Source organism: Diceros bicornis, chromosome 25 (genome assembly GCF_020826845.1).
Source record: "Diceros bicornis minor isolate mBicDic1 chromosome 25, mDicBic1.mat.cur, whole genome shotgun sequence".
In the NCBI taxonomy this organism is placed as follows: domain Eukaryota; kingdom Metazoa; phylum Chordata; class Mammalia; order Perissodactyla; family Rhinocerotidae; genus Diceros; species Diceros bicornis.
The window spans coordinates 24,188,823-24,202,161 of record NC_080764.1 but is presented as its reverse complement, the minus strand read 5'-3'; the positions used below and the strand labels follow the sequence as shown (position 1 = coordinate 24,202,161).

At 40.9% G+C, this 13,339-nt stretch overlaps 1 protein-coding gene across 4 annotated transcripts in view; it reads left to right on the top strand.

The window, feature by feature from the left end:
* Nucleotides 1-204: 204 nt before the first annotated feature.
* Nucleotides 205-13,339, top strand: part of APAF1 (apoptotic peptidase activating factor 1) — a 79,907-nt gene continuing 66,772 nt past the window's right edge. For 2 of the 4 annotated variants that reach the window (XM_058568590.1, XM_058568592.1), the window contains exons 1-4: nt 206-747; nt 3,283-3,461; nt 4,133-4,322; nt 5,138-5,335. In XM_058568590.1, the coding sequence (XP_058424573.1) occupies nt 3,324-3,461; nt 4,133-4,322; nt 5,138-5,335 (526 nt within the window). In that variant the 5' untranslated portion in view covers nt 206-747; nt 3,283-3,323. Of the gene's footprint in view, nt 748-3,282; nt 3,462-4,132; nt 4,323-5,137; nt 5,336-13,339 lie in introns of those variants that run through there. The other 2 variants (XM_058568593.1, XM_058568591.1) reach the window with 2 other exon arrangements.

Here is a 13,339-nt window from a genome sequence, read left to right as displayed (position 1 = left end):
GCGCCGCCGCCGAGGCCCTCCCTCCCTCAGACCGCCGCGCGCCCTTGTGGCTTAGCCACGCCCCCGGCTGTGGGGTGGGGCGGAGGGCGCTCCCTGTGCGCGCGCGGGCACAAGCCGGAGCGGGTGCGCGCGCGGCGGCGGCCGCCCGGAGTGGCTCGGCGTGTATTTATTTGCATGCGCGGGCGCGCGCTGTCCGGGCTGGGCGGGCCCGGCGGGGTTTGACTGCTCCGCGGTTCTGAGACGGAGAGGCGACGGTATTAAGTGGACGCGGGTGCTCTATTCCTGGGCCGAAGGAGGGAGGGAGCAGGCGGTGAGGAAGTCTGGGCCGACAGCACACCGCGAGGACTTGGAAGTCGCCGCGGCAGCGTCCCGACTGGCCGGGGTGCAGCTGCGGCCGGAGTGAAGGAGCGACAAGCCGAGTGGCCCTCCTCTCTTTGTGTCGGGGGTGGGGTCCGCCGAGAAGGCAGCCCTCGGGCCGGGCCGCATCTCGGCGCGCCGGGAGTGTGTGGTCAGCCCAGGGAGGTGACGCCTACCTCCACCGGCCGGAGGTCTCCGGGGGTCTTCAGGCGCCCGGGACGGCGGAGGCCCGGGTGCAGCCCCTGTGAGGCCCGGATTTGTCCCGGGGCTGCGCCCCGAGCCCTGTATTCTCTTTCGGAAGGCCCGATGCCTTTTCCTCCCCAACCTTGGTTTCTCAGTCTGTCTCCGAAGGGCTGCTCTTGCCAGTAAGACCCTGGTGCGGAGGTTTGGGTAAGTTTGCGCCTTGCTTTTCTCCCCGAGCTGGTTGCTTCAGAGGTTCAATAGCCGATTTCAGGGACTCAATTCTGGGACAAAGTGTAATTGATAACCATCCTACTCCTGTACCAGGAAGAGAAATTATCTAAGGAGGAAGTAGTCTAAACTATTACGGTTTTCCCGGATGAAATTGCCCTTCCTTTCCATTTTACAATGAAGAGTTTTGACTTCCCATTTTGGTGTGCTTGCGAAAGGTGGGACACTGAGAATTTGTTCAGAATATTTGTGCAGAGTTTAAAAACGTGCTGAAAATTTACGTATTTTTAATAGGGCTAGGTCAAGTTGGAAATTAGTTTCAGATTGTCAAAATGTCTATTTTCTTAGCTATTGGACATAGACTACAAAATTCATTTTTGTTTTGTCAAATCGAGTGTTATTAAAAATTAAGGGATGTTTTATGTTTAAATTGAGAGCATAAAAACGTTATTAACATTTAAAAAGTACGATAGCTTTGATTCTAATCATAAATTTTTCTTTTATCAATCAGTATCATGCCAGTACTGGGCGTTTTGTGAACCTTGATAAGCATAGGCAAATGCTCTACTTCCCTATGTTTTCAAGTGCCTTGGTGGCACTTAAAAAATATATAGTTATCATTGAAGCTTAATGATTATTGCTCCTCTTCTGTGCAATCTAAAATTACTTGTGGTTATCTCTATTTTTTCACTTAGGACATCACATTCTGATTATCTCTTTATATTTCTCTCCCACTAGATTGTGAATTCCTTCAGGGATATGATTTAATCTTCTCTATAGACTCAGGGCCTGGCATGTAGGAGGGGCTCAAATGTTTATTGAATGAATAAATTTTTTTTGTGTGTGAGGAAGGTTAGCCCTGAGCTAACATCTGATGCGAATCCTCCTCTTTTTGCTGAGGAAGATGGGCCTGGGCTAACATCCGTGCCCATCTTCCTCTACTTTATATGGGACGCCGCCACAGCATGGCTTGACAAGTGGTGCGTTGGTGCGCGCCCGGGATCCTAACCTGCGAACCCCGGGCTGCCAAAGCGGGGGGTTTGAACTTAACCACTATGCCACCGGGCTGGTCCCTGAATGAATAAATTAATAAACACATTTAGACACTCACTATAATACATTGGATAGAGTTCTGTTAATATTTCTAAAACTTGCAAACATTCTGATCTACGTTTTATACCAATGGAAAAATTTGCACTATATTTTTGAGATAAAGTTGGTAGAAGCTTAGCGTATTATACTATAAAGAATATTGTTCTTTCTTTGTGTCCTCTTTGTTCAAGAAATGACATCAGAGGGTATTTTCTGTTGCTTTGTCATACTTAGCAGCTCAGCTGAAACATTAGCGGAGTGAGCATGTGAGAAATGTGTTTACCACTGAAGACCTAGCACTGACACCCACCTTGAGCGAGAACTAATGCTCAATACCAACAATGCTCTATTTAGTCTTATATTGGATAAAGAAAACAAGAAGTTTCTAAGCATTAGGACTTCAGTATGGCCGCCGTTTAAAAATCTTTTTTTTTTTTTAAGATTTTATTTATTCATTTTTTCCCCCCCAAAGCCCCAGTAGATAGTTGTATGTCATAGGTTCACATCCTTCTAGTTGTTGTACGTGGGACTCGGCCTCGGGTTGGACGGAGAAGTGGTGCCTGGGGGCGTGCCCGGTTCGGAGCGGTGCCTGGGGGCGTGCCCGGGATCCGAACCCGGGCCGCCAGCATCAGAGCGCGTTCACTTAACCGCTAAGCCACGGAGCCGGCCCCGTTTAAAAATCTTAACTTAAAAGAAGTTTTTTTATTGTAAAAATGATGATGTGTATTGAAAAAAATTAAGACAATGTAGAAAAGTACAAAAAAGAAAGAGGGAAAAAAAACCCAAATCTTGCCTCTTGGAAGTAACCCAAACCTTTTTTGAACAAACTTCTAGACATCTCCCTATGTTTTATATGATACCAACACATATTTTGTGCTATATATGGGATCTTATTTCTAATTTTTTGTCAGCAGTGTCTCATAGCGTCTTTCCATGTCAGTACATGGAGATGTGTCTTATCATTTTAAATGGCTGTGTAATATTCCATTTTATGTACATACTCTAATTTTTTAAATCCATACTTAGAATGATGGCCATTTAGGTTGTTTTCATCTTTTTTTCTCACCTAAACACACTCTGTTAACTCTTCTTGTGCATATTTTTGCATACAAATGTGAATGTCTCCTTGAGATAAATTCCTAGAAGTGGGGTTTCTGGGTTAAAGAGAATGCTTACTTTAAACACTTCTGTATTTTATCATATGGCCTTCCAGAAAAGTTGCATCCATTTAGTACTCTCCTCAAGTAGTGCCTAAAAATACCTATTTTCTCACATCTTTGAAAGCATTTTGTTTTGTCCATTTAAAAAAAATCTTTGCAAAAAAAAAATCTTATTTTCTCTACATTTCTTGATTATCAGTGAGGTTACACGTCTTTTCATATCTTTATTGTCCTGACAAATATTTTGATGTTTTGCCTGTAGCTCATGGTTGACAGCTCAGAGAGAGAAAAATTTAAAGGAGGATGGATGCAAAAGCTCGAAATTGTTTGCTTCAACATAGAGAAGCCCTGGAAAAGGACATTAAAACCTCCTACATCATGGATCACATGATTAGTGATGGAGTTTTAACAGTATCGGAGGAGGAAAAAGTGAAAAATGAGGTAAAGCCCTCTGAGGCAGTCTATGTTTTCTTTTTTTTTTAATTTAATTTTTTTAAGTTAAATTGTGCAAATTTGCACATTCATTTTACTTGTTTTTTTTTTTTTTGAGGAAGATTGGTCCTGAGCTAACATCTGTTGCCAATCTTCCTCTTTTTCCTTTTTCTCCCCAAAGCCCCAGTATGTAGTTATATGTCATGCTTGTAGAGTTGTAGCTCTTCTATGTGAGATGGTGCCTCAGCATGGCTTGATGGGTGGTGAGCAGGTCCATGCCCAAGATCCGAACTGGTGCATCCCAGGCTGCCGAAGCGGAACGCACAAACTCAACCACTACGCCACTGGGCTGGCCTCTAATCTTCCTCTTTTTGCTTAAGGAAGATTGTCGCTGAGCTAACATCTATGCCAGTCTTCCTCTACTTTGTATGTGGGATGCTGCCACAACATGACTTGATGAGTGGTGTGTAGGTCCGCACCCAGGATCCGAACCTGTGAACCCTGGGCCGCCGAAGTGGAGCATGTGAACTTAACCACTACACCACTGGGTTGGCCCCTCTGTGCTTTCTTAAAAATTTTTAGAATTTATTTCAGAACTTGTGCTGGTCTCCACTAATTTATGTTGCAAACATATTCTTTGTAGTATACTAAACTGCTTTTTATTTATTTATTTTTTTCAGCCCACTCGACAACAAAAAGCAGCTATGTTAATTAAACTGATACTTAAAAAAGATAATTATTCCTACATATCATTCTACAAGGCTCTACTACATGAAGGGTATAAAGATCTTGCTGCCCGTCTCCATGGTGGCATTCCTGTTATCTCTTCTTCCAACGGCAAAGATTCAGTTGGTGGAATAACTTCATATGGTTTGTACCCATGGTACCTTCTATCACAGTGGCTACCTTGCCGCAGCGTTGTCTTATTGTAGATGGAGTCTGCTGAAGAGACTGATTAGTTCATTGAAAAATGCATGTGAAAAAATTATAGTTATGTTTTCCAATTTAAATATTTTTATTTGCATCTCTGTTTACTCCCACATTTTCTTCTTGTGCAGTGAACTCTACTGCTGAGGTAACAATATACATACGCTAATGTTTAGAGATAATAAGACAATTTATAGGCCTTTGTTTAAGTTCTCCAGTTCTGTGTTTATCGAGTTCAAGCATAGGAGAGAGTAGGAATCTATAGAAATCTATGTTCTTGAAAGGGATTCCCTATTCTTCCCTTTACACTCTCCTTCCTCAAAAAAAAGAGGAAGATTGGCAACAGATGTTAGCTCAGCACCAATCTTCCTCAAAAAAAAAAAAATGTTGAATGTGCAGATTTGCACAGTTTACTTAAAAAAATTAAGTTAAATTAAAAAAAAAGAGAGCATAGACTGCCCAGTCTTCAATATGAGAAAAAGGAGATTGGAGAGTCAGGGAGGGATAGAGTGAGTAAGGGCAGATATAGATGGAGATTTCCATTGTCTGTAGTCACCTTGAAAGGTGTATGTTTGCTTTTGTTCAAGGTGTTCTGAGAAATCAGAAATTTGAAGTTAATATGCTAGCCACATTTTGGTATTTCTCTTGGAAATTTTGAGGCTAAGGCCTCAGCCTTGCTCTCTCTGGTTTTTGTCGTATTACTTGTGTAACCATTTCACAGTTCAGTTCATTCATGCTTGTTGTGTTTTGAATTTCAGTAAAGACAGTCCTGTGTGAAGGTGGAGTACCACAGAGGCCGGTTGTTTTTGTTACTAGGAAGAAGCTGGTGAATGCGATTCAGCAGAAGCTCTTCAAACTGGGTGGTGAACCTGGATGGGTCACCATATATGGAATGGCAGGTTGTGGGAAGTCTGTGTTAGCTGCAGAAGCTGTCCGAGATCACTCCTTCTTAGAAGGTAAGTTTTGATTACCATGTGTTGCTGGCTAAGGAGATATTCTTTAGGCATTGTATTAGTTTCCTGTTGCTGCTGTAACAAATTACCAAGAATTTGGTGGCTTAAAGCAACGAAAAATTTATCTTATAGTTCTGGAGGTCAGAAGTCCACAATAGTTCTTACTGGGCTAAAATCAAGCAGGGCTGAATTCCTTCTGAAGGCTCTAGGGAGAATTCTTTTCCTTGTATTTTCCAGCTTCTAGAGGTGGCCTTCATTCCTTGACCATGGTTCCTCCTCCATTTTTAAAGCTGGCAGTGCATAGCATCTTTAAATCTTTCTCTCTCTGATCTTTGCTTCTATCATCACATCTCCTTCTCTGACTCTGACGTTCTTGCGTCCCTTTTGTAAGGGCCTTGAGATTACATTGGGCCCCCTGGATAATCCCATCTCAAAATCCTTATTTAATTGCAGGGGGCCGGCCCTGTGGCTTAGCGGTTAAGTGGGCGAGCTCCGCTACTGGCGGCCCGGGTTCGGATCCTGGGCGCGCACCCACACGCCGCTTGTTTGGTCATGCTGAGGCAGCGTCCTACGTACAGCAACTAGAAGGATGTGCAACTATGACATGCAACTATCTACTGGGGCTTTGTAGGGAAGAAGGGAAAAACAAAAAAGGGAGGAGGATTGGCAATAGATGATAGCTCAGGGCCGTTCTTCCTTAGCAAAAAGAGGAGGATTGGCATGGATATTAGCTCAGGGCTGATCTTCCTCACACACACACAAAAAATCCTTATTTAATTCTATCTGCAAAGTCCCTTTTGCCAAGTAAGGTAACATGTTTACAAGTTCTGTGGAATAGGATGTGAACATCCTTGGAGGGCCATTATTCTGCCTACCACAGGCATGATTAAATTTGAAATTTATTTTTTACCTAGCCTATCACAATGGGGCTTGCTTAGCCAGGCCAGTAAATTCATTTTTTATCAGACGGCACTTATTATCACTGGAATGAAGCTGGTTTCCTTGTGTCTTAACAATTGAGGGGATTGTGGGGTTGGAAAAGGATCTTGAAAGGCTGTCCAGCTTATGTCCCTGCCTTTGAGGCAGTACTAGACGTATACCTTCCTGTCAGGTGAGTGTCTCTTTTGGCGTAGAGTGCTGTAGGGAAGGAGATTCTTGGAAACTCAGTTCTATTAATGACTCTCCCAGTGGGTGATTCTCCCATGTATTTGGCATCCTGTATTAAACTTTTAATTCCATTTCTGTAATTAATTCTATCAGTCGCTTATCTTTAACAATAAAAATCTTTAGTAATTTATCTCTTATCTGTAAGTCCCAAAATAAAGAAAAATTGGGGGTTGACTATACCAACCAGTGGGGTTTTGCAGGTAGGCTTTATAGATTTGTTTGACATCTGGTGATTGACTTTTCTTGCTTCAGGTATTCATGTATTCAGTAAATGTTTGAGAGCCTGCTATGGAGCTTGGCACTGTTTTGGGCACTGGGGATCCAAAAAGAAAGCACAGTCTGTGCATCTGAGGAATTTACTCACAGTCTAGTCGGGGAGACAGACATGTAAACAAATTATGATATATGTGATAAATTGAACAGTAAAAACAAGTATCAGGTACAAAGTTAGAACAAAGGAAGGAAGTGTTATCTCTCTGGGGGAGGAGGATGGACACGACAGGCTTCCTGAATGAGATGACATTTTAGCTAGAGTTTGGAGAAAGAATAGAAGTTTGCCAGGTGGACTAGGTAGAGATGGGAGAGTAAGGTAGGTGGGAAGGGTATTGGGTAGTTACTGGAATGAGGAAGGGCAGACTGTGTAGAAGAGAGTTTAGGACATTTGGCAGGTATGCTGCTGATCTTAATGAGTCTGGTACATTCTCAGGGTATTCATCAGGAAGTTATATAGCTCCCTCAGTCTTGGGTTGCCTCCATTCATTAGTGAGTTCTAAGGGAATTTAAAGACGATTCCTGACTTCTAGTTAATAACTTTTTTCATTTACAATACATAATCAGTTAAGACAGTTTATGATGAGATGACAAAATGAATGGAATAAATAGTAAGACTCTAAGATTTAGAAAGATGGAGGCTAGGGCACATCTGTTGTACACATCTGGCTTTAGTTTATACTTCACAGCCTTTGTCAGCAGCATTGATCATGCTCTTGTCGGAAGCATGTCCAATTCCTAAACCCTAGTTTTTCCCCTTTGTCATTATAAAGAAATTTCCTGGGGCTCAGCTCCATGCAAATCTCAGGGCCAAGGGTTTGTTTTTACTATTGATTTTTTTCTTCTACTGCAAAGTTGATGACCAAGGATATTTCAAGATGAAATTGGTTTAAGTTCCTTTAGTGTGAAGGAATGACTTTTCCTTTCAATATGATGAATTTCCGTACAATGTATGTATTTTTGTTGGTTTGTTAGTGCCGTAAAGTTGATTCTGACTCCTTGTGCCCCTATGTACAGTGCAGTGGAACCCTGCCCGGTCTTTTTGTGCCTTCCTCTCACCTTCTGGTGCTATATTAGACAACGCTCCATTGCTATTCCTAAGGTTTTCATGGCCAATTTTTTTGGAAGAGAGTGGCCAGGTCTTTCTTCCTAGTCTCTCTTAGTCTGGAAGGTCCACTGAAACCGTCCAACATGAGTGACCCTGCTGGTATTTGAAATACAAGTGGCAGAGCTTTCAGCATCACAGCAACGTGCAGCCACCACAGTATGAAAACCGACAGCCAGGTGGTGTGGTTCCCTGACTGGGAAACAAATCCAGGCCATGGCAGTGAGAGCGCTGAATCTTAACCACCAGACTGCCAACACTATATGTTTACAATATACTCATTTATAGAGTTAAAAATGTGCCCCTCAACTCAATTTAAATCTCTCTAGATTATTGGGGTGAATTTTTAATTTTAGAGGTTAAAATTGACCAGCAATTTATGGAATTAATTATGCAGGAATCATATAAATTGTGGGCTCAGAATAGATTTTAACCATTTTGAGAAAATGTCAGAGATACTAGCAGTTGTTCAGTGAATAGTAAGCTTAATTTATATCCCTCATATACTTTTTTGAAGTCTCAAGTATAAGTCATGAGCCGCATAATGACATTTCTGTCAACAACGGACCGCATATACAATGGTGGTTTCATAAGATAGTACTGTATAGGCTAGGTGTGTAGTAGGCTATGCCTTCTAGGGTTGTATAAGTTCATTCTATGATGTTCGCACAATGATGCAATGGCCTAATGATGCATTTCTTAGAAGGTATCCCCATCATTAAAGCAATGCATGACTATACAGAGGATTGAGTTAATCATTTTCTTTAGTTCACAGCTGATTATCTTATTAGGTCTGTATAAGACTTAGCTTCTTGCTGTTTTTATTTATTTATTTTTTAAAAGTTCCATTCTCATTTCCTTTCCACTCCTCTAAGAAAAAAAACACTTCTCCTGTGTGTTTCTTCTACACAACTACAACACTACTTCATTTCTGACACCAGATGTGTGAATTTTCCACACATCCAGCAATCTTCAACACCAGCTGGGTGCCCTATGATTTAACTCAATTCTGACACTCTCTACCTGGCAATAGCATTACATCCCACGGGTTAAGAGTTTAGTCCCACAAGACTGCCCCCACTTTCAGATGCCAATTACAAGTCCAGGGTGTTACCTGTGCTTCTGACCAAATGGCCGTAGATTGGAGGTTCCCTCTCCTTGGGTTTGGTTAATTTGCTAGAGTGGATCACAGAACTCAGGAAAACATTGTACTTACTAGATTACTGGTTTATTATAAAAGGATATGACTCAGGAACAGCCAGATAGAAGGGAAGCATAGGGCAGGGAATGTGGGAAGGGGCGCAGAGCTTCCATGCCCTCTTTGGGTGTGCCATGCTCCCTGTATCTCCATGTGTTCACCAACTCAGAAGCTCTCTGAACCCTGCCCTTTTGGATTTTTATGGAGGTTTCATTACGTATGCATGATTAATTAAATCATTGGCCATTGGTGATTGAACTCAATCTCTAGCCTCTCTCCCCTCCTTGGAGGTCTGGGGAATGGGGATGAAAGTTCCAACCCTTTGATCATTTGGATGGTTCTCCTGGCAACCAGCCCCCACCCTTAGGTTATCTAGGGGCTTTCCAAAAATCACTTCATTAACATAAACTCAGGTGTGGTTGAAAGAGACTTGTTATATGAATAACATAAGATACCCATTTCACTTTTTACAGACCTGGAGCTATTTCAGGAATTGGGAACAAAACTAAATATTATAACAAAAGATGCCCCTATGGCTCTTATATGGGAAATTACAAGGGTTTTAGAGCTGTGTGCCAGGAACAGCGACGAAGACCAAATATATGTTTAATCAGAAGATCACACCTCTCCATAGGCAATTCTTCTAATGTATTTAATGTATATTCTTTGCAAATGTATGTGCAGTGTATGTTTTCTTGTAAAATGTTTGTATGCAGATATTTTAAATTTGTGTAAATGTTATACGTTCATTATTTTATTGTTTCTTATCTCTCTTGACACTATGTTTTTAAGATTTGTCCTTGTTGCTGTGTATATATCTTAACTTGTTACACCTGATTGCTACCTTTCATGGGGTGTACCCAACACATTTTTTAGTCCATTCTCCTAGTAAATAGATGTATAGATTGTCTCCAACTCTTTGCTTCCCCAGCAAAGCTGGGTTGAACTTTTACAGAAGTGAGAATTTCTTGAGTGTATGTATCTAGGAGCAGAATCAATAAATTACAGAATATATGAATATCAAATTTGATTTCCCTCCCATCTCTGCATTCCTACTAGTAGTGCGTGAGGGCTTTTATATCTTCACTTCCCTAGTGACACTGGGTATCATTCAGCTTGATAATTTTTGCCAGGCCAACAGGTGTAAATGTTTTATTTTTTATTTTTTATTTTTTTGCTGAGGAAGAGTGACCCTGAGCTAACGTCTGCTGCCAGTCTTCCTCTATTTTGTTATGTGGGTCACCACCACAGCATAGCTGCTGATGAGTGGTATAGGTCCGCACCCGGGAACTGAACCCAGGCTGCCGAAGTGGAGCGCGCCAAACTTAACCACAAGGCCATGGGGCTGGCCCCAAAAGTGATATTTTTTTAGTTTGCATTTCTTTGATAACTTGAGTTTGGTCATTCTTGATAAACTTTTTAGCCTTTTGGGGTTCCTTGTTTATAAATTTTGTTGATATCATTTGTCTGTTTTTCCATTGAGATTTCCATCATTTTCTTGTTGCTTTTTAGGAGTTTCTTGTCTATTTTAGCCATTAGGCCTTGTTGGTTTGAGACTGTAAATACCTTCTCCTTATTTATCATCTGTATTAACTTTGTTCTGGATGTCCTTAATAGAAGTCTTTAATTCTGATATAGTCAAATAATCAATTTCTTTGCTGTCTAATTCAGGCTTCCTAAACTTTGCTTGAGTAGTCCTCTTACAGTCTCAACATTCGTATTTAGCTCTTTAATCTATTTGGAGTCTGCTTTTGTATATCCACTAGTTCAAGAGTAGATACTTTTCCTAAATTTTGATCTCTGGAGTTTACTTCCGTTCTAAAATATAGGAACGTTGGATTTTTTGCCATTTAATTGTAGTACAAAACCGTTTTTTCTTTTGAAAGTGTAGATAACTGTAAGCGTTACAAACTTTATTAAAACTGTGGTTCCTAATCAGAAAGAGGAAATTAAGAAAACAATCCTATTTACAATTGCATCAAAAAGAATAAAATACCTAGGAATAAATTTAACCAAGGAGGTGAAACACCTATACTCTGAAAACTAAGAAGACATTGATGAAAGAAATTGAAGGTGACAAATAAATGGAAAGATATACCGTGCTCATGGATTGGAAGAATTAATGTTATTAAAATGTCCATATTACCCAAAACAATCTACAGATTCAATGCAATCCCTACCAAAATACCAATGGCATTTTTTTTTTTTTGTGAGGAAGATCAGCCCTGAGCTAACATCCATGCTAATCCTCCTCTTTTTGCTGAGGAAGACCGGCTCTGAGCTAACATCTATTGCCAATCCTCCTCCTTTTTTTTTTTTTTTTCCTTCCCCAAAGTCCCAGTAGATAGCTGTATGTCATAGTTGCACATCCTTCTAGTTGCTGTATGTGGGACGCGGCCTCAGCATGGCTGGAGAAGCGGTGCGTCCGTGCGCGCCCGGGATCCAAACCCGGGCCACCAGTAGCGGAGCGCACGCACTTAACCGCTAAGCCACGGGGCCGGCCCCCAATGGCATTTTTCACAGACCTAAAACAAAGAATCCTAAAATTTGTATAGAACCACAAAAGACCTCGAATAGCCAAAGCAATCTTGAGAAAGAAGAACAAAGCTGGGAGGTATCACACTCCCTGATTTCAAACTGTACTACAAAGCTATAGTAATCAAAACAGTGTAGTACTGGTACGAAAACAGACACATAGATCACTGGAACAGAATAGAGAGCTTGGAAATAAACCCATACTTATATAGTCAATTAATCTACAACGAAGGAGGGAAGAATATACAATAGGGAAAAGATAGTCTCTTCAATAAAAGGTGTTGGGAAGACTGGACAGCTACGTGCAAAAGAATGAAACTGGACGGCTATCTTATACCATATACAAAAATAAATTCAAAATGGATTATAGACCTGAAACCATAAAATTCCTAGAAGAAAACGTAGGCAGTCAACTCTTTGATATTGGTCTTAGCAATATATTTTTGGACCAATCTCCTTAGGCAAGGGCAACAAAAGCAAAAATAAACAAATGGGACTGCATCAAACTAAGAAGCTTTTGCACAACGAACAAAATTATCAGCAAAACGAAAAGGCAACCTACTGAATGGGAGAAGACATTTGCAAATCATACATCTGTTAATATCCAAAGTATATAAAGAACTTAACACAACTTGATATCAAAAAAACAACCCAATTAAAAATGGGCAGAGGACTTGAAGAGACATTTTTCCAAAGACATTCAGATGGCCAACAGGCACATGAAAAGATACTCAGTCATCACTAATCATCAGAGAAATGCAAATCAAAACCACAATGAGATATCACTTTGTACCTGTCAGAATGGAAGTTATCAAAAAGATAAGAGATAACAAGTGTTGGCGAAGATATGGAGGAAAGGGAGCCCTTATATACTGTTCGTGGGAATGTAAATTGGTGCAGCCACTATGGAAAACAGTATAGATGTTCCTCAAAAATTGAAAAAAGGGGCCGGCCTGGTGGTGTAGTGGTTAAGTTCTCAAGTTCCACTTCGGCAGCCCGGGGGTTCGCCGGTTTGGATCCTGGGCATGGACCTACTCACCACTCGTCAAGCCATGCTGAGGTAGTGTCCCACATAGAAGAGCTACAACTCTACAGCTGTGATACACAACTATGTACTGGGGCTTTGGGGAGAAAAAAGAAAAAAGAGGAAGATTGGCAACAGATGTTAGTGCAGGGCCAATCTTCCTAAAAATAAAGTGAAATAAAATAAAAAAACTTAAAAAATATAATAAATAACAAAAGGACTGCCATATGATCCAGCAGTTCCGCTTCTGGGTATTTATCTGAAGAAAATGAAAGTACTAATTTGAAAAGCTATCTGCACCCCTATGTTCGTTGTAGCATTATTTACAGTAGCCAAGATATGGAAGCAACCTAAGTGTTTATCAACAGATGAATGGATAAAGAACATGTGGTATATATATACAATGGAGTGTTAACCATAAAAAAGAATGAAATCTTGCCATTTGCAACAACATGGATGGACCTAGAGGGTATTATGCTAAGTGAAATAGGTCTGACAGAGAAAGACAAATACCATGTGATTTCACTTATATGTGGAATCTAAAAAAACAAACCAACACACAAAACGGAAACAGACTCATAGATACAGGAAACAAACTGGTGATTACCAGAGGTAGAAAGGGGTGGGGGAAATGAGTGAAATAGATGAAGGGGTTAAGAGGTATAAACTTCCAGTTATAAGTAAGTTATGGGAAAGTAATGTACAGCA